The following is a 20664-nucleotide window of genomic DNA, read 5'->3' on the forward strand; positions in this document are numbered from 1 at the left end:
CCCCGGCCCCAGCCCTCCTCCAGAAAGTGGGCCCTGAGCACCCTGGGAGCACCCTGGTCACTCAGCATCAAGAAACCCAGACCTCCTGCTCAGACAGGAGGGGACACCAGGCAGGAGGTCTGCAAGGACACAGCCCCAGCAGGGAACACTCTCCCCAAACTGCAGAGCCCCACGGTCGGGAGGGGGGCCCCGGGAGGGCAGAGGCTGGGCTGGGCAGCTGCGTGAGGGCAAGAACACAGGGAGGACCCCAAGGCCTGGAAAACACGCTGGGACTCTTCCCCGGGGAGCTGACAGGGGGCCTCCCCTTCACACAGACACAGGACTCGGACGTGAGACAGCTGGGTGGTACCTCTGTCCCCCACACGCTCCTTCACCCACTCCTTGGCCGCAGCGACGCTCTCTGTCTTGGTCACGTCCAGGAGCACCGTCTCCAGCCTGTCTGACGTCTGCTTCCTCAGCTGCTGGGCCCCCTGCTCCCCGCAGGTCCAGCTGCCTGGCCAGCAGGTTCCCGAAGGCCGAGTCACAGCCCGTGATGAGGACATACTTGTCCCTCAGGTGGCTCACCACCTGCCTCTCCCGCTGCCAGCGCAGGAGGTAGTACAGGCCCACGAGGACCACCAGTACAGCCACATGGCTTTGCAGGGGACAGAAACAGACAGGCTGGGGTAAGACTGGAGTTTGGCTGCTGCCCAAACAGGAGGACTTACGAACAGACAGGCTATTGGTTGGCCGGTCAGCCTCAGGCTCTCTGGCAGGGAGTCCTCAAGTCTTTCCTGATCATCATTCTTGCTGAGCACCCTTGCTTCTGGTCAAACATGCGTGTTACACCATTTCCAACATATGACACTGCACGTTCATCCAACCCATTAGGCCACGTGCACTATTCCTGCCTTCCCACGCCTCCTGATTTCCCTCCCCCTCCGCTCTCCCCCCACCCACACAATCCGCCCCCCCACCCGCCCCACCACTAACACAGACACCCTCTGGACCTTTATAACCTAGGATCCAAGGCTCAGAACTACCTTCGCTCTTTTTCCTATTTAATTCTGTGATCAGGGTCTCTGAGAACTGGGGGTCCTTACAAAGGGAATACCCTTGGAATCAAGACACACGGGGCTTCCAAACCCAGCTCGGCTACCAACCTGTGTGTGACCCTGGCAGCTGGCTTAGCCTCTGGGCCTGGCTTCCCCCTCGGGCTCAGCACACAGGATGCACTCCTGAAAGACTAAGTCCCCCTCCGCCCCTCCAGGACTAGGAGGAGAAGCCAAAAGAGAGCAAGGCCTCTCCCGATCCAGTCGCTCTCTGGGACACAAAGGTGTTCTGGCACCAGTGGGGGTGTCTGAGCTCAGAGGCAAAGAGCGGGGACGAGAAGGGAGTGGGGGACACAGGCAAGGCTGAGACTTCTCCCAGAGGCTGGGAGGGCTGATGGAAGGACTCACGCAAAGCTGGTCTGACAGGCATTCCCCCTGCACTCTCCAAAGATGCCCTCCCCACAGCCCCGGGTGCCCAGCTACACTGCCCTCTGTCTGCCCTCCCGTGCCAAGGTCCCGCCCTGCCCTGCACCACCCCCAGAAGCCACACCACTCAGACACTGAGGAAAGACGGGCACAAAAGACTGGTTTGGACTGTGACAAAAGTTAATGGGAAATCCAAGTCCCCCAAAGGGATTTTCCAGCCCAATCCCTGGGAAAAGGGGGGAGTTGAAGAGGGCAAGGACGAGGGAGCTGCCCCCCCAGGGAGGCTCCAGAAGGGACTGGAGACAGGGGCTGTCACAGGGAGGGGAGGATGCCAGGCGCTCAAGGGGCTGGAACCATCAGGGGCCCTGAGCTGCGAGCGGGGCAGGGACATCAGGAGCCAGGTGCTCGGCGCTGGCCAGCGCCTCCCTGTCCACACGTCTCACAGCTCCCACCTCCCACCGCCGAGGCAGCTCAGGCCAGAGGCCCTGGCAGCGAAGGAAGGAGAGGCTGCCCCGAGGAACCAGAGGCTCAAGTGCCCCTGGAACCGCCCCCCCCTCCCCCAGCAGCCGGAAAACACAGAGCCGGGCACAGACTCGGCCTCTCCTTGGAACTGTCACCTGCAGGAGCTCACTGTGGTCCTGAGAGTCTTTGTCCCTCAACGTGGCAGGTGGCCGCAGCAATCGAGAGCCTGGTCCTGCAGAAGCCAGCCCGTCCCTGCCTCCTGGGGCTCGACCGGGACCCTCCCACAAGGGCTTCCACAGGGGGAGGAGGAAGAAGCCAAGGATGAAGGATGGTGCCCTGGACACTGTCGGGAAGCCAGGGGACATGCACATCCTGGGCAAACACAACCCCTGCTGACACATGAGGTCGCGGTTTCTTTACTCAGAGAAACAGACCTTTTGCTGCTCCGAGACCACTAAGCCTGCAGCCATAACATCCCAAGGAGCCTTGCAGCACAACGTCCCAGCCCTCAGGCCACCGGCTTCCTCCTCCTGAATCCTGACCTTAGAGTGAGGCTCGCGGGGCTCTCAGGGGTTTCAAACCGCATTCCAGGTGGGAACCAGCTTCCCGGGAAGGGAAGGTCGGGAGAGTCAGTAAGAGAGCAAAGCGGCCTGAGGCGACACTCACTCACCTGGGAGCTGCAAGGGCCTGAAGGAGACGTTCCGGGGAGGCGACCCTGTCAGGGAGACTCACTGACAAGAGTCCCCACAGGGACGTCCTGGGCGGGCAGCTCCCCCAGATTCCAGGGCAGCACCTGTGAGCCTCAGGCGGGCTGCTCAGGACGCGTGCGCCCTCTGCTGGCGCCCCGCAGCGTCTCAGCGGGACCACTGTCAAGAGGGCATCCCACACCCACTCCTTCCATCTTGCCAGCCTGGAATGGGTCCTCTGACAGGGGGACCCGAAGGCAACAGGGGAGCAGCTACCAGGGGAGGAGGCGGCACTAACTGTGCACGCTTGTTTCCAGCCCGAGAGATATGCAGCCCTCCTACCTGGAGCGAGGTCCCAAAATGTACAGAAAAACGCTGCCTTCAGGTGCTGGCTGACTGTCTGGGGCTTGCAGGGTGTGAGAGCTGCAGTGGGGACTCACCCACCCTGTTCTCAGAAAGGACCAGGACACGCAACGGAAGCAGTGAGTGGAAAAACGTCCTTAGAGCAGCTGCATGCGGCCCCTTGGCATGGGTTCCAGCCCTGCACGTGTCCTTCAGACCAGAGATGGCTCTCTCCCCAAGGCAGGAAGCCTGGAGCAGGAGGAAGGGGCTCTGCTGGGGGCCTGGGGGGAGGACTTGGGCTGGTTTGCAGGCCCTTCTTTTCTTTGCTGTGCACTTCTTGTTCTGCCTTGTCTGAGCTGGGGACCTTGAGTCACAGTCCACACTGTGCTCAGTGGACACTATCTCAGTGCAGCCCTGACCCTGTAGGATCAGTGAGGTGTCCAGGGATTTGGAATCTCACACGCCTTGGCTCCAGCCAAGGTCTACTGAGTTGGCACCTATGTTGACATAGCAGGCTGCTGGTTGCTCTCTATTTCAACAGAGACCTTCACGGGGGAAGGTTTTTTATCCCCCCCGCACCCCCTCACCCATTTGTGTCCTGTGGGAGAGGAAGACTGGACACAGGGAAAGACACATATGAACAGGTGGACAGGGACAGCACAGAGGGGGCTGAAAACTCCCAAGAACTCACACCCTCCCCAAAAGTATGGATTTATCACAGTAGCGCGGGGATCAGAAGGCACTGAGAGGAGTTCCCGTTGTGGCACAGAGGAAACAAATATGACTAGGAACCATGAGGTTGCGGATTCGATCCCTGGCCTTGCTCAGTGGGTTAAGGATCCGGCCTTACCAAGAGCTGCAGTGTAGGTCACAGACGCAGCTCAGATCCCAAGTTGCTGTGGCTGTGGCACAAGCCGTCAGTGGTAGCTCTAAGCAGCCCCCTAGCCTGGCAACTTCCATTGCTGCAGGTGCGGCCCCAAAACGCAAAAAGAAAAAAAAAAGAAGAAGGCGACACTGAGAGACCACTCAAGGAACAGGACACAGGTTATGCTATCAGCCCCTGTTACTCAGCCACAAAACGTGTTCCCTTCTCCATAATATTCCCAGAGTCCTGAGTAATGTCCCCAGAGGAGCCTGGGGAGGAGGGGCATGGGTGTCCCCAGGGATGGGAGAAGCCCTCTCTCCACTCTGTTTCCCTCCCACTGATGCATCCCCGCCTCACACGGTCCCCAGCTCCCCCTGCCATGCACCTCAGTCTTGGGTTACAGGACCTTAGCAGGCCTAGGGGCACCATAGCACATCATGAGATCCATGAGGAAGGTGGGCAAGTAGCTCATGGGGAGGTAGAAGAACTTGGCGTCCCAGCCAGGTGAGTATCGCGTGCGGGGGTGGCAGGAGGTCAGGGCGTGCTCCATGCAGTTGGTCACCAAAGACAGATTCCCAGACCATTGGGGCTTCAATAGGTCATATGTCTTCATGACTGTCCAGAAGGAGAAACCATCCAAACTATTTTCACTTCCCAACCCACGCACTTTCAGAGCAACCCAAAAGTTTCTGAAAATTGCTTGGTCCTCCAAAATCATATTCCAAATTGGAACCATGGTACACTGGGGGGGGGCGAGGAGGTCCTAACGCTTAGCCCAGGACCTCACTCCACACTCAGCCTCCTCGGGATCTATCCTGGCAACATGTCCATGGCATAAACTGGAGGTGTCTACAAACACTAGGAATCTAGGCCCCTGGAAGAAAGCTGATTCTAACACCAGCTTGCCATGAGTCCACAGTGTCCTTCCTCTCGGGCTTCAGTATCCTCCCCAAATAATGAGAGTTTCAGAGAGACAGTGGTCCCCAAGTCTACCCAGCCTGGATCCTGAGGTCACCAGTTGGCCACACACGGCCCTGGGGATGGAGCACATGCCCTCACTGTCGTGGGGGAGTCAGAGCCTGGAGGAAGGACCTGAGATTGGACGAGGCGCTAATGACAGACCCTGGCTCCTAGACAAGGGTTTGCTCTTCTCCCCAGGGCCCACAGCTCACTCACAGTTAGCCACGAATGCGTCTCCATAGAGATCCTTGACCTCTGGGCTGGCCTGCTGCCATGCTGCCTGGAGGTTTCCATTAAACACCTCAGCGGCAGTCATATTGGTCATGAAGAAGCCAGGCTCGATCACAGCCACCTTCACCCCAAAGTAGGAGAGCTCCCTCCTGCAAGAAGACACAGGGACAAGGACGTCAGGGTCTTCCAAACCAAAACATGAAAAAATGGTAAAACGACAACATAGGGAATTCCCTGGGGGCCCAGCAGCTAAGGATCGAGCCTGGTCCCTGCTGTGTTGCGGCTTCAATCCATAGCCCTGGAACGTCACGATGCCACAGGCTGGGCCCCCCAAAAATGAAAAAAGACACCAATATACGATTAAGGTGGAATACGCTGGATATTCTGGGAGCTTGTTAAGGACAGAACCTGGGGGGGGAAAGCATGTGAGGACAGTCTTGCTGCCAGAGAGAGCTTGGTTATTTTTCCAGTCATTGTACACATTCGTGCTTATCAGCTCTAAACCTCGGCAACCATGCTGCAAGGCACCACTCAAACGCTATCCCCTCAAATTCACCTCATATCCAAACAGTCACCAGCTTTGCACACTGCATCTTGCCCAGGCTCCCCCATCCCTTCTGCTACACTAGCCACCCTCTGCCAACTGTCCTCCCAAGAGCATCCACCTGCCTGTGGACACAGCTCCCACACAATCAGAGCCACCTTCCTCCCTGCAGCCAGTGGACTATCTACCCCTGAGTTGATTAAGTAGCTCCCTTGATCAACCGCTTCATGGGAACACTCCCCACAGGCCGCCCAGCACCTAAATACCATCGCCGTGAAGCCCGTGGGAGGGCTGCACACCCAAGTGATATCAGCTCCAACTCTGCCTCCGACACTTTCTGATGTGGGCCCTCATCCCAGGCAGGAAGATGCGGAATCAAACTCTATGGGCCTGGGACCCATGTGGACACCCCAAACACAAAATGCTGCCTCCCAGTAGAGGCCCTACTCAGAGCAAGACAGAGGGAGCTCAAGGGAAGAGCCTCTAAATCTCTGATGACAAGACCCACGTAAAGGCCCCCAGAGGCACAGAAGCAGGAGGACCAAGGCAGGTCTCTGTCCCAGGACATACCTGAGGGAGTCTGAGAAGGCCTCAACGCCGTACTTGGACAGGCAGTAGCCGCCGCCAAAGAGGGACACCCGGCCCATGACACTGGAGACGTTGACCACACGGCCCTTGGTCTTCCTCACGAGGGGCAGCAGCTGCAGGGTCACGTCGACCATCCCCAACAGGTTCACATCCAGCATCACCATGAAGTCCTGCTTGGTCAGCCACTCATTGGGAGCCAGGGGCATGCAAATGCCAGCATTGTTCACCAGGCCCCAGAGTCCTGGGAAGAGTGAGGGCAAAGGACCACCCTGTGCTGGGCCCATGAGTGAGGACTCAGCCCTGGTTCCATGTCACCTGCCATCCAGTGGGGACCTCAGGAGGGAGGCTGCATGGGGAGTGGCTGGAACACATAACAACGTGCTGCCTGCGGGTGTGGGGAGTGCAGCCCCTGGGAGCTGTTGGAGACAGAAGGTAGCTTCCTCCTGACTCAGTCCTCACTGCCCAGCCCCTGCCTGGGGACAATGGGCAAGGACCCAGATTTCAGGAAGGCAGGGCCTGAGGCTGAGGGAAGCTAGTGGGTCCATCGGCTGGAATTTGGGGGGTAAAGTCTGGGGTTCTCACAGCCCATGTTGTCCTGGCAGACATTAGGAACAGTCACCTACATTTTCAGATTTCCTGAAGCTTCAGTACTGAGAGCGGCACAGGTCGTATGAGGGAAAGAGACACACACAGACAGAGAGAGTGAGGAAGGGAGGGGAAGAGAAGAAGAAAAGAGGCGATGGTGAAAGACCAGAGCAAAACAGATGGGTCACATCTGGGTGCACATCGGTTGGGAAAAACGTTTCCGAAATCCCAGGTGTAGGGGAACAGGTTCACAGGGCTGGCACTGACCTCAGGGGACTGGCTCTGAAACACCTACATCAACATTGTGCAAGGTTCCCACAGCATCTGGGGTGTTCCAGTGGGTATGCCTTCATGGGAAGGGAAGGCGGTCTCCTTTACTCCACACCCACGGAGCACAGATTTCAACCCTTACCCCAGAAAATTCCACCCATTCCTCCCACCTACAGGGGAGGCACCTGTTGCCCCGTCTCCTAAGGGAAGACCCATCCAGCTTCATGGAAACCTCTCTGCAAGATTCAGACACAATCCCAAGGTTTTAAAGAAGACTTAATAACCACCAGACACAGGGCAGCAGGACAGGTATGGGGGATGCCGGGGCAGGGGTGCCGGAAGAATTGACACAGGGAGTTGACTCGCTCCCCTGCTCAGTAACAGGCCCGCTCTTGTAGGAAGTATATTCTCCAACTATTTGTCATGAAAGACACAATCAACGGACATGGTTATAGGGGAGAGAATTGGGTAGAAAAGAAGTTTAGCAAGACATCATCTATGCTGACTATGATGATTGAAAGGTAGGAAACAATTACACTCATACGATGGGGTGCTTTTTGGTAAGTAATGCTGTTGTAAAGCATACTATATGCTCAGTCATAGCTTACCACGTTTTTGAAGAAATTTGTATTGGGTCATGAAATTGCACATTTTCTTTAGTGGAAAGAACAGAATACCAGTTATGTGCAAAATATAATACCATGTATGCAAAGTGTTAACAGTGCTATTCTCTGGGTGGTAAGATTTTGAGAGTTTGGTTTTAATCCCCATACTTCCTGAGTTTCCAAACTGATGATGTGGTGCATCTATACTTACACAATAGAAATTCAAGTTCTTGCCTTCCCAATAAAACACAGGCACAATTGTAGTTTAAGAAAAAAAAAAAAAGAGAGAGAGAGAGAGAGAGAGAGAGCAGAAGAAAAAGAAAAACAGAAAACTAAGAGAGAGAACTAACTAGAGAGACAGAAGAAACAAACCCTTAGTAGTTTTCTGATTTTCCTCAGACAGGTCCTGAGAGCTCAGTGTCATCGCCAAAAATAGGTGACATTTAAACCAGAGTAGGGACAAATACAGGCCCCAGAAAAAACCTGTCAAGTGCTGAGAACACAGCCCAGCTCCAAAGCCGCCCCCTACCCCCGCCACCCGTGCAGCCTCCCAGCCAGAGACCCCGGCCCCAGCCCTCCTCCAGAAAGTGGGCCCTGAGCACCCTGGGAGCACCCTGGTCACTCAGCATCAAGAAACCCAGACCTCCTGCTCAGACAGGAGGGGACACCAGGCAGGAGGTCTGCAAGGACACAGCCCCAGCAGGGAACACTCTCCCCAAACTGCAGAGCCCCACGGTCGGGAGGGGGGCCCCGGGAGGGCAGAGGCTGGGCTGGGCAGCTGCGTGAGGGCAAGAACACAGGGAGGACCCCAAGGCCTGGAAAACACGCTGGGACTCTTCCCCGGGGAGCTGACAGGGGCCCTCCCCTTCACACAGACACAGGACTCGGACGTGAGACAGCTGGGTGGTACCTCTGTCCCCCACACGCTCCTTCACCCACTCCTTGGCCACAGCGACGCTCTCTGTCTTGGTCACGTCCAGGAGCACCGTCTCCAGCCTGTCTGACGTCTGCTTCCTCAGCTGCTGGGCCCCCTGCTCCGTCAGACATGCAGCCAGGACCCTCAAGCCCCGCAGGTCCAGCTGCCTGGCCAGCAGGTTCCCGAAGCCCGAGTCACAGCCCGTGATGAAGACATACTTGTCCCTCAGGTGGCTCACCACCTGCCTCTCCCGCTGCCAGCGCAGGAGGTAGTACAGGCCCACGAGGACCACCAGGTACACCCACATGGCTTTGCAGGGGACAGAAACAGAGAGGCTGGGGTCAGACTGGATTTGGCTGCTGCTCAAACAGGAGGACTTACGAACAGACAGGCTATTGGTTGGCCGGTCAGCCTCAGGCTCTCTGGCAGGGAGTCCTCAAGTCTTTCCTGATCATCATTCTTGCTGAGCACCCTTGCTTCTGGTCAAACATGCGTGTTACACCATTTCCAACATATGACACTGCACGTTCATCCAACCCATTAGGCCACGTGCACTATTCCTGCCTTCCCACGCCTCCTGATTTCCCTCCCCCTCCGCTCTCCCCCACCCACACAATCCGCCCCCCCACCCCGCCCCACCACTAACACAGACACCCTCTGGACCTTTATAACCTAGGATCCATGGCTCAGAACTACCTTCGCTCTTTTTCCTATTTAATTCTGTGACCAGGGTCTCTGAGAACTGGGGGTCCTTACAAAGGGAATACCCTTGGAATCAAGACACACGGGGCTTCCAAACCCAGCTCGGCTACCAACCTGTGTGTGACCCTGGCAGCTGGCTTAGCCTCTGGGCCTGGCTTCCCCCTCGGGCTCAGCACACAGGATGCACTCCTGAAAGACTAAGTCCCCCTCCGCCCCTCCAGGACTAGGAGGAGAAGCCAAAAGAGAGCAAGGCCTCTCCCGATCCAGTCGCTCTCTGGGACACAAAGGTGTTCTGGCACCAGTGGGGTGTCTGAGCTCAGAGGCAAAGAGCGGGGACGAGAAGGGAGTGGGGGACACAGGCAAGGCTGAGACTTCTCCCAGAGGCTGGGAGGGCTGATGGAAGGACTCACGCAAAGCTGGTCTGACAGGCGTTCCCCCTGCACTCTCCGAAGATGCCCTCCCCACAGCCCCGGGTGCCCAGCTACACTGCCCTCTGTCTGCCCTCCCGTGCCAAGGTCCCGCCCTGCCCTGCACCACCCCCAGAAGCCACACCACTCAGACACTGAGGAAAGACGGGCACAAAAGACTGGTTTGGACTGTGACAAAAGTTAATGGGAAATCCAAGTCCCCCAAAGCGGGGAGGGCTGGGAAGCCCAATCCCTGGGAAAAGGGGGGAGTTGAGTTCGTACCAGGGTGAAGAGGGCGACGACGAGGGAGCTGCCCCCCCAGGGAGGCTCCAGAAGGGACTGGAGACAGGGGCTGTCACAGGGAGGGGAGGATGCCAGGCGCTCAAGGGGCTGGAACCATCAGGGGCCCTGAGCTGCGAGCGGGGCAGGGACATCAGGAGCCAGGTGCTCGGCGCTGGCCAGCGCCTCCCTGTCCACACGTCTCACAGCTCCCACCTCCCACCGCCGAGGCAGCTCAGGCCAGAGGCCCTGGCAGCGAAGGAAGGAGAGGCTGCCCCGAGGAACCAGAGGCTCAAGTGCCCCTGGAACCGCCCCCCCCTCCCCAGCAGCCGGAAAACACAGAGCCGGGCACAGACTCGGCCTCTCCTTGGAACTGTCACCTGCAGGAGCTCACTGTGGTCCTGAGAGTCTTTGTCCCTCAACGTGGCAGGTGGCCGCAGCAATCGAGAGCCTGGTCCTGCAGAAGCCAGCCCGTCCCTGCCTCCTGGGGCTCGACCGGGACCCTCCCACAAGGGCTTCCACAGGGGGAGGAGGAAGAAGCCAAGGATGAAGGATGGTGCCCTGGACACTGTCGGGAAGCCAGGGGACATGCACATCCTGGGCAAACACAACCCCTGCTGACACATGAGGTCGCGGTTTCTTTACTCAGAGAAACAGACCTTTTGCTGCTCCGAGACCACTAAGCCTGCAGCCATAACATCCCAAGGAGCCTTGCAGCACAACGTCCCAGCCCTCAGGCCACCGGCTTCCTCCTCCTGAATCCTGACCTTAGAGTGAGGCTCGCGGGGCTCTCAGGGGTTTCAAACCGCATTCCAGGTGGGAACCAGCTTCCCGGGAAGGGAAGGTCGGGAGAGTCAGTAAGAGAGCAAAGCGGCCTGAGGCGACACTCACTCACCTGGGAGCTGCAAGGGCCTGAAGGAGACGTTCCGGGGAGGCGACCCTGTCAGGGAGACTCACTGACAAGAGTCCCCACAGGGACGTCCTGGGCGGGCAGCTCCCCCAGATTCCAAGGCAGCACCTGTGAGCCTCAGGCGGGCTGCTCAGGACGCGTGCGCCCTCTGCTGGCGCCCCGCAGCGTCTCAGCGGGACCACTGTCAAGAGGGCATCCCACACCCACTCCTTCCATCTTGCCAGCCTGGAATGGGTCCTCTGACAGGGGGACCCGAAGGCAACAGGGGAGCAGCTACCAGGGGAGGAGGCGGCACTAACTGTGCACGCTTGTTTCCAGCCCGAGAGATATGCAGCCCTCCTACCTGGAGCGAGGTCCCAAAATGTACAGAAAAACGCTGCCTTCAGGTGCTGGCTGACTGTCTGGGGCTTGCAGGGTGTGAGAGCTGCAGTGGGGACTCACCGACCCTGTTCTCAGAAAGGACCAGGACACGCAACGGAAGCAGTGAGTGGAAAAACGTCCTTAGAGCAGCTGCATGCGGCCCCTTGGCATGGGTTCCAGCCCTGCACGTGTCCTTCAGACCAGAGATGGCTCTCTCCCCAAGGCAGGAAGCCTGGAGCAGGAGGAAGGGGGCTCTGCTGGGGGCCTGGGGGGAGGACTTGGGCTGGTTTGCAGGCCCTTCTTTTCTTTGCTGTGCACTTCTTGTTCTGCCTTGTCTGAGCTGGGGACCTTGAGTCACAGTCCACACTGTGCTCAGTGGACACTATCTCAGTGCAGCCCTGACCCTGTAGGATCAGTGAGGTGTCCAGGGATTTGGAATCTCACACGCCTTGGCTCCAGCCAAGGTCTACTGAGTTGGCACCTATGTTGACATAGCAGGCTGCTGGTTGCTCTCTATTTCAACAGAGACCTTCACGGGGGAAGGTTTTTTATCCCCCCCGCACCCCCTCACCCATTTGTGTCCTGTGGGAGAGGAAGACTGGACACAGGGAAAGACACATATGAACAGGTGGACAGGGACAGCACAGAGGGGGCTGAAAACTCCCAAGAACTCACACCCTCCCCAAAAGTATGGATTTATCACAGTAGCACGGGGATCAGAAGGCACTGAGAGGAGTTCCCGTTGTGGCACAGAGGAAACAAATATGACTAGGAACCATGAGGTTGCGGATTCGATCCCTGGCCTTGCTCAGTGGGTTAAGGATCCGGCCTTACCAAGAGCTGCAGTGTAGGTCACAGACGCAGCTCAGATCCCAAGTTGCTGTGGCTGTGGCACAAGCCGTCAGTGGTAGCTCTAAGCAGCCCCCTAGCCTGGCAACTTCCATTGCTGCAGGTGCGGCCCCAAAACGCAAAAAGAAAAAAAAAAGAAGAAGGCGACACTGAGAGACCACTCAAGGAACAGGACACAGGTTATGCTATCAGCCCCTGTTACTCAGCCACAAAACGTGTTCCCTTCTCCATAATATTCCCAGAGTCCTGAGTAATGTCCCCAGAGGAGCCTGGGGAGGAGGGGCATGGGTGTCCCCAGGGATGGGAGAAGCCCTCTCTCCACTCTGTTTCCCTCCCACTGATGCATCCCCGCCTCACACGGTCCCCAGCTCCCCCTGCCATGCACCTCAGTCTTGGGTTACAGGACCTTAGCAGGCCTAGGGGCACCATAGCACATCATGAGATCCATGAGGAAGGTGGGCAAGTAGCTCATGGGGAGGTAGAAGAACTTGGCGTCCCAGCCAGGTGAGTATCGCGTGCGGGGGTGGCAGGAGGTCAGGGCGTGCTCCATGCAGTTGGTCACCAAAGACAGATTCCCAGACCATTGGGGCTTCAATAGGTCATATGTCTTCATGACTGTCCAGAAGGAGAAACCATCCAAACTATTTTCACTTCCCAACCCACGCACTTTCAGAGCAACCCAAAAGTTTCTGAAAATTGCTTGGTCCTCCAAAATCATATTCCAAATTGGAACCATGGTACACTGGGGTGGGGGGCGGGGAGGTCCTAACGCTTAGCCCAGGACCTCACTCCACACTCAGCCTCCTCGGGATCTATCCTGGCAACATGTCCATGGCATAAACTGGAGGTGTCTACAAACACTAGGAATCTAGGCCCCTGGAAGAAAGCTGATTCTAACACCAGCTTGCCATGAGTCCACAGTGTCCTTCCTCTCGGGCTTCAGTATCCTCCCCAAATAATGAGAGTTTCAGAGAGACAGTGGTCCCCAAGTCTACCCAGCCTGGATCCTGAGGTCACCAGTTGGCCACACACGGCCCTGGGGATGGAGCACATGCCCTCACTGTCGTGGGGGAGTCAGAGCCTGGAGGAAGGACCTGAGATTGGACGAGGCGCTAATGACAGACCCTGGCTCCTAGACAAGGGTTTGCTCTTCTCCCCAGGGCCCACAGCTCACTCACAGTTAGCCACGAATGCGTCTCCATAGAGATCCTTGACCTCTGGGCTGGCCTGCTGCCATGCTGCCTGGAGGTTTCCATTAAACACCTCAGCGGCAGTCATATTGGTCATGAAGAAGCCAGGCTCGATCACAGCCACCTTCACCCCAAAGTAGGAGAGCTCCCTCCTGCAAGAAGACACAGGGACAAGGACGTCAGGGTCTTCCAAACCAAAACATGAAAAAATGGTAAAACGACAACATAGGGAATTCCCTGGGGGCCCAGCAGCTAAGGATCGAGCCTGGTCCCTGCTGTGTTGCGGCTTCAATCCATAGCCCTGGAACGTCACGATGCCACAGGCTGGGCCCCCCAAAAATGAAAAAAGACACCAATATACGATTAAGGTGGAATACGCTGGATATTCTGGGAGCTTGTTAAGGACAGAACCTGGGGGGGGGAAAGCATGTGAGGACAGTCTTGCTGCCAGAGAGAGCTTGGTTATTTTTCCAGTCATTGTACACATTCGTGCTTATCAGCTCTAAACCTCGGCAACCATGCTGCAAGGCACCACTCAAACGCTATCCCCTCAAATTCACCTCATATCCAAACAGTCACCAGCTTTGCACACTGCATCTTGCCCAGGCTCCCCCATCCCTTCTGCTACACTAGCCACCCTCTGCCAACTGTCCTCCCAAGAGCATCCACCTGCCTGTGGACACAGCTCCCACACAATCAGAGCCACCTTCCTCCCTGCAGCCAGTGGACTATCTACCCCTGAGTTGATTAAGTAGCTCCCTTGATCAACCGCTTCATGGGAACACTCCCCACAGGCCGCCCAGCACCTAAATACCATCGCCGTGAAGCCCGTGGGAGGGCTGCACACCCAAGTGATATCAGCTCCAACTCTGCCTCCGACACTTTCTGATGTGGGCCCTCATCCCAGGCAGGAAGATGCGGAATCAAACTCTATGGGCCTGGGACCCATGTGGACACCCCAAACACAAAATGCTGCCTCCCAGTAGAGGCCCTACTCAGAGCAAGACAGAGGGAGCTCAAGGGAAGAGCCTCTAAATCTCTGATGACAAGACCCACGTAAAGGCCCCCAGAGGCACAGAAGCAGGAGGACCAAGGCAGGTCTCTGTCCCAGGACATACCTGAGGGAGTCTGAGAAGGCCTCAACGCCGTACTTGGACAGGCAGTAGCCGCCGCCAAAGAGGGACACCCGGCCCATGACACTGGAGACGTTGACCACACGGCCCTTGGTCTTCCTCACGAGGGGCAGCAGCTGCAGGGTCACGTCGACCATCCCCAACAGGTTCACATCCAGCATCACCATGAAGTCCTGCTTGGTCAGCCACTCATTGGGAGCCAGGGGCATGCAAATGCCAGCATTGTTCACCAGGCCCCAGAGTCCTGGGAAGAGTGAGGGCAAAGGACCACCCTGTGCTGGGCCCATGAGTGAGGACTCAGCCCTGGTTCCATGTCACCTGCCATCCAGTGGGGACCTCAGGAGGGAGGCTGCATGGGGAGTGGCTGGAACACATAACAACGTGCTGCCTGCGGGTGTGGGGAGTGCAGCCCCTGGGAGCTGTTGGAGACAGAAGGTAGCTTCCTCCTGACTCAGTCCTCACTGCCCAGCCCCTGCCTGGGGACAATGGGCAAGGACCCAGATTTCAGGAAGGCAGGGCCTGAGGCTGAGGGAAGCTAGTGGGTCCATCGGCTGGAATTTGGGGGGTAAAGTCTGGGGTTCTCACAGCCCATGTTGTCCTGGCAGACATTAGGAACAGTCACCTACATTTTCAGATTTCCTGAAGCTTCAGTACTGAGAGCGGCACAGGTCGTATGAGGGAAAGAGACACACACAGACAGAGAGAGTGAGGAAGGGAGGGGAAGAGAAGAAGAAAAGAGGCGATGGTGAAAGACCAGAGCAAAACAGATGGGTCACATCTGGGTGCACATCGGTTGGGAAAAACGTTTCCGAAATCCCAGGTGTGGGGGAACAGGTTCACAGGGCTGGCACTGACCTCAGGGGACTGGCTCTGAAACACCTACATCAACATTGTGCAAGGTTCCCACAGCATCTGGGGTGTTCCAGTGGGTATGCCTTCATGGGAAGGGAAGGCGGTCTCCTTTACTCCACACCCACGGAGCACAGATTTCAACCCTTACCCCAGAAAATTCCACCCATTCCTCCCACCTACAGGGGAGGCACCTGTTGCCCCGTCTCCTAAGGGAAGACCCATCCAGCTTCATGGAAACCTCTCTGCAAGATTCAGACACAATCCCAAGGTTTTAAAGAAGACTTAATAACCACCAGACACAGGGCAGCAGGACAGGTATGGGGGATGCCGGGGCAGGGGTGCCGGAAGAATTGACACAGGGAGTTGACTCACTCCCCTGCTCAGTAACAGGCCCGCTCTTGTAGGAAGTATATTCTCCAACTATTTGTCATGAAAGACACAATCAACGGACATGGTTATAGGGGAGAGAATTGGGTAGAAAAGAAGTTTAGCAAGACATCATCTATGCTGACTATGATGATTGAAAGGTAGGAAACAATTACACTCATACGATGGGGTGCTTTTTGGTAAGTAATGCTGTTGTAAAGCATACTATATGCTCAGTCATAGCTTACCACGTTTTTGAAGAAATTTGTATTGGGTCATGAAATTGCACATTTTCTTTAGTGGAAAGAACAGAATACCAGTTATGTGCAAAATATAATACCATGTATGCAAAGTGTTAACAGTGCTATTCTCTGGGTGGTAAGATTTTGAGAGTTTGGTTTTAATCCCCATACTTCCTGAGTTTCCAAACTGATGATATGGTGCATCTACACTTACACAATAGAAATTCAAGTTCTTGCCTTCCCAATAAAACACAGGCACAATTGTAGTTTAAGAAAAAAAAAAAAAAGAGAGAGAGAGAGAGAGAGCAGAAGAAAAAGAAAAACAGAAAACTAAGAGAGAGAACTAACTAGAGAGACAGAAGAAACAAACCCTTAGTAGTTTTCTGATTTTCCTCAGACAGGTCCTGAGAGCTCAGTGTCATCGCCAAAAATAGGTGACATTTAAACCAGAGTAGGGACAAATACAGGCCCCAGAAAAAACCTGTCAAGTGCTGAGAACACAGCCCAGCTCCAAAGCCGCCCCCTACCCCCGCCACCCGTGCAGCCTCCCAGCCAGAGACCCCGGCCCCAGCCCTCCTCCAGAAAGTGGGCCCTGAGCACCCTGGGAGCACCCTGGTCACTCAGCATCAAGAAACCCAGACCTCCTGCTCAGACAGGAGGGGACACCAGGCAGGAGGTCTGCAAGGACACAGCCCCAGCAGGGAACACTCTCCCCAAACTGCAGAGCCCCACGGTCGGGAGGGGGGCCCCGGGAGGGCAGAGGCTGGGCTGGGCAGCTGCGTGAGGGCAAGAACACAGGGAGGACCCCAAGGCCTGGAAAACACGCTGGGACTCTTCCCCGGGGAGCTGACAGGGGCCCTCCCCTTCACACAGACACAGGACTCGGACGTGAGACAGCTGGGTGGTACCTCTGTCCCCCACACGCTCCTTCACCCACTCCTTGGCCGCAGCGACGCTCTCTGTCTTGGTCACGTCCAGGAGCACCGTCTCCAGCCTGTCTGACGTCTGCTTCCTCAGCTGCTGGGCCCCCTGCTCCGTCAGACATGCAGCCAGGACCCTCAAGCCCCGCAGGTCCAGCTGCCTGGCCAGCAGGTTCCCGAAGCCCGAGTCACAGCCCGTGATGAAGACATACTTGTCCCTCAGGTGGCTCACCACCTGCCTCTCCCGCTGCCAGCGCAGGAGGTAGTACAGGCCCACGAGGACCACCAGGTACAGCCACATGGCTTTGCAGGGGACAGAAACAGACAGGCTGGGGTAAGACTGGAGTTTGGCTGCTGCCCAAACAGGAGGACTTACGAACAGACAGGCTATTGGTTGGCCGGTCAGCCTCAGGCTCTCTGGCAGGGAGTCCTCAGGTCTTTCCCAATCATCATTCTTGCTTCTGGTCAAACTTGCGTGTTACACCATTTCCAACATATGACACTGCACGTTCATCCAACCCATTAGGCCACGTGCACTATTCCTGCCTTCCCACGCCTCCTGATTTCCCTCCCCCTCCGCTCTCCCCCCACCCACACAATCCGCCCCCCCCACCCTGCCCCACCACTAACACAGACACCCTCTGGACCTTTATAACCTAGGATCCAAGGCTCAGAACTACCTTCGCTCTTTTTCCTATTTAATTCTGTGACCAGGGTCTCTGAGAACTGGGGGTCCTTACAAAGGGAATACCCTTGGAATCAAGACACACGGGGCTTCCAAACCCAGCTCGGCTACCAACCTGTGTGTGACCCTGGCAGCTGGCTTAGCCTCTGGGCCTGGCTTCCCCCTCGGGCTCAGCACACAGGATGCACTCCTGAAAGACTAAGTCCCCCTCCGCCCCTCCAGGACTAGGAGGAGAAGCCAAAAGAGAGCAAGGCCTCTCCCGATCCAGTCGCTCTCTGGGACACAAAGGTGTTCTGGCACCAGTGGGGGTGTCTGAGCTCAGAGGCAAAGAGCGGGGACGAGAAGGGAGTGGGGGACACAGGCAAGGCTGAGACTTCTCCCAGAGGCTGGGAGGGCTGATGGAAGGACTCACGCAAAGCTGGTCTGACAGGCGTTCCCCCTGCACTCTCCGAAGATGCCCTCCCCACAGCCCCGGGTGCCCAGCTACACTGCCCTCTGTCTGCCCTCCCGTGCCAAGGTCCCGCCCTGCCCTGCACCACCCCCAGAAGCCACACCACTCAGACACTGAGGAAAGACGGGCACAAAAGACTGGTTTGGACTGTGACAAAAGTTAATGGGAAATCCAAGTCCCCCAAAGCGGGGAGGGCTGGGAAGCCCAATCCCTGGGAAAAGGGGGGAGTTGAGTTCGTACCAGGGTGAAGAGGGCGACGACGAGGGAGCTGCCCCCCCAGGGAGGCTCCAGAAGGGACTGGAGACAGGGGCTGTCACAGGGAGGGGAGGATGCCAGGCGCTCAAGGGGCTGGAACCATCAGGGGCCCTGAGCTGCGAGCGGGGCAGGGACATCAGGAGCCAGGTGCTCGGCGCTGGCCAGCGCCTCCCTGTCCACACGTCTCACAGCTCCCACCTCCCACCGCCGAGGCAGCTCAGGCCAGAGGCCCTGGCAGCGAAGGAAGGAGAGGCTGCCCCGAGGAACCAGAGGCTCAAGTGCCCCTGGAACCGCCCCCCCCTCCCCCAGCAGCCGGAAAACACAGAGCCGGGCACAGACTCGGCCTCTCCTTGGAACTGTCACCTGCAGGAGCTCACTGTGGTCCTGAGAGTCTTTGTCCCTCAACGTGGCAGGTGGCCGCAGCAATCGAGAGCCTGGTCCTGCAGAAGCCAGCCCGTCCCTGCCTCCTGGGGCTCGACCGGGACCCTCCCACAAGGGCTTCCACAGGGGGAGGAGGAAGAAGCCAAGGATGAAGGATGGTGCCCTGGACACTGTCGGGAAGCCAGGGGACATGCACATCCTGGGCAAACACAACCCCTGCTGACACATGAGGTCGCGGTTTCTTTACTCAGAGAAACAGACCTTTTGCTGCTCCGAGACCACTAAGCCTGCAGCCATAACATCCCAAGGAGCCTTGCAGCACAACGTCCCAGCCCTCAGGCCACCGGCTTCCTCCTCCTGAATCCTGACCTTAGAGTGAGGCTCGCGGGGCTCTCAGGGGTTTCAAACCGCATTCCAGGTGGGAACCAGCTTCCCGGGAAGGGAAGGTCGGGAGAGTCAGTAAGAGAGCAAAGCGGCCTGAGGCGACACTCACTCACCTGGGAGCTGCAAGGGCCTGAAGGAGACGTTCCGGGGAGGCGACCCTGTCAGGGAGACTCACTGACAAGAGTCCCCACAGGGACGTCCTGGGCGGGCAGCTCCCCCAGATTCCAGGCAGCACCTGTGAGCCTCAGGCGGGCTGCTCAGGACGCGTGCGCCCTCTGCTGGCGCCCCGCAGCGTCTCAGCGGGACCACTGTCAAGAGGGCATCCCACACCCACTCCTTCCATCTTGCCAGCCTGGAATGGGTCCTCTGACAGGGGGACCCGAAGGCAACAGGGGAGCAGCTACCAGGGGAGGAGGCGGCACTAACTGTGCACGCTTGTTTCCAGCCCGAGAGATATGCAGCCCTCCTACCTGGAGCGAGGTCCCAAAATGTACAGAAAAACGCTGCCTTCAGGTGCTGGCTGACTGTCTGGGGCTTGCAGGGTGTGAGAGCTGCAGTGGGGACTCACCCACCCTGTTCTCAGAAAGGACCAGGACACGCAACGGAAGCAGTGAGTGGAAAAACGTCCTTAGAGCAGCTGCATGCGGCCCCTTGGCATGGGTTCCAGCCCTGCACGTGTCCTTCAGACCAGAGATGGCTCTCTCCCCAAGGCAGGAAGCCTGGAGCAGGAGGAAGGGGGCTCTGCTGGGGGCCTGGGGGGAGGACTTGGGCTGGTTTGCAGGCCCTTCTTTTCTTTGCTGTGCACTTCTTGTTCTGCCTTGTCTGAGCTGGGGACCTTGAGTCACAGTCCACACTGTGCTCAGTGGACACTATCTCAGTGCAGCCCTGACCCTGTAGGATCAGTGAGGTGTCCAGGGCCTTGGAACCTCCCAGTTCTTGACATTTGGGAGAGGATTCCTGGGTGTGCGTCCAAACCTTCAAAACACATACCACCAAGTTATAAAGTGAATAATTGATGCTTTGATTTCAGTTTGTATACTATGTCTGGGGCTTCCTCTGTGTCTCTCTGTTTTTACATGTGTGTGTGCGCCTGTTTGTGTGTGTGTGTGTGTGTGTGTGTGTGTGCACGTGTATATAGTAATTTAAAAATCTGGAGTCATCAGATTAACCGTGAAGCTCTAGCATGCATCTGAGTGCGTAAATGTCTCAACTGGCATTTTAACGGTAAAATAATCATTGGAAATTTTGACCAATAGAATAATCAATTGAAGATGCCTGCCCACAGCCCTGGGTGCCCAGCTACACTGCCCTCTGTATGCCCATCTGTGCCGAGGTCCTGCCTTGCCCTGCACCACACCCAGAAACCAGACCACTCAGATGCTGAGGGAAGATGGGCACAAAAGACTGGTTTGGACTGTGATAAAAGTTAATGGGAAATCCAAGTCCCCCAAGCAGGGAGGGCTGGGAAACCCAATCCCTGGGAAAAGGGGGGAGTTGAGTTTGTATCAGGGTGAAGAGGGGGAGGACAAGGGAGCTGCCCCCCGGGAGGCTCAAGAAGGGACTAGAGACTGGTCCCCAGAAAAGCTCTGTATGGAGGGCTTTCACAGGGAGGGGAGGATCCCAGTCTCTAGAGGGATTAGAACAGAGCTGGTGAGCAGTGCACCTCCTACATGGCACCCCTGTGGCCTCTGATGGACTGGTCTCCAGCCCTGTTCAAGTTACCAACGGGACCTGCTTCTCCCACCCCAGGAAGGAGACCAGAGAGTGGGGTGAGATATGCTGTGGCT

General features: G+C 57.1%; 2 protein-coding genes across 13 annotated transcripts; both read right to left on the minus strand.

Moving 5' to 3' along the window:
- On the minus strand, positions 2873-11401 carry LOC100512656 (retinol dehydrogenase 16). 6 transcript variants are annotated; one of them, XR_002343985.1, is made up of 7 exons: positions 9328-10943; positions 8506-8820; positions 6118-6376; positions 4989-5152; positions 4198-4427; positions 3798-3909; positions 2873-3196 (listed from the first exon to the last, which is right to left on the minus strand). XR_002343985.1 is itself a non-coding variant. In XM_021091818.1 (6 exons), exons 2-5 carry the CDS (start codon positions 8816-8818, stop codon positions 4210-4212), a joined length of 954 nt encoding a protein of 317 aa, XP_020947477.1. In that variant the 5' UTR covers positions 8819-8820; positions 9328-10943; the 3' UTR covers positions 2873-3196; positions 4198-4209. The 6 variants fall into 6 exon arrangements, 5 of the variants coding, with proteins under 5 accessions (XP_020947477.1, XP_020947474.1, XP_020947476.1 ...); XM_021091818.1 differs by lacking the exon at positions 3798-3909; XM_021091815.1 differs by lacking the exons at positions 2873-3196; positions 3798-3909 and having other exon boundaries at positions 3993-4427; positions 9328-11401.
- LOC100626199 (retinol dehydrogenase 16) lies at positions 11078-19812 on the minus strand. 7 transcript variants are annotated; one of them, XR_002343984.1, is made up of 6 exons: positions 16710-17223; positions 14327-14585; positions 13197-13360; positions 12404-12633; positions 12004-12115; positions 11078-11401 (listed from the first exon to the last, which is right to left on the minus strand). XR_002343984.1 is itself a non-coding variant. In XM_021091811.1 (5 exons), the coding sequence occupies exons 1-4, from the start codon at positions 17020-17022 to the stop codon at positions 12416-12418; spliced, it is 954 nt and encodes a 317-aa protein (XP_020947470.1). In that variant the 5' UTR covers positions 17023-17223; the 3' UTR covers positions 11078-11401; positions 12404-12415. The 7 variants fall into 7 exon arrangements, 6 of the variants coding, with proteins under 6 accessions (XP_020947470.1, XP_020947469.1, XP_020947472.1 ...); XM_021091811.1 differs by lacking the exon at positions 12004-12115; XM_021091810.1 differs by lacking the exons at positions 11078-11401; positions 12004-12115 and adding an exon at positions 17522-19812 and having other exon boundaries at positions 12180-12633; positions 16710-17024.

This window comes from Sus scrofa, chromosome 5, assembly GCF_000003025.6.
Source record: "Sus scrofa isolate TJ Tabasco breed Duroc chromosome 5, Sscrofa11.1, whole genome shotgun sequence".
Classification (NCBI taxonomy): domain Eukaryota; kingdom Metazoa; phylum Chordata; class Mammalia; order Artiodactyla; family Suidae; genus Sus; species Sus scrofa.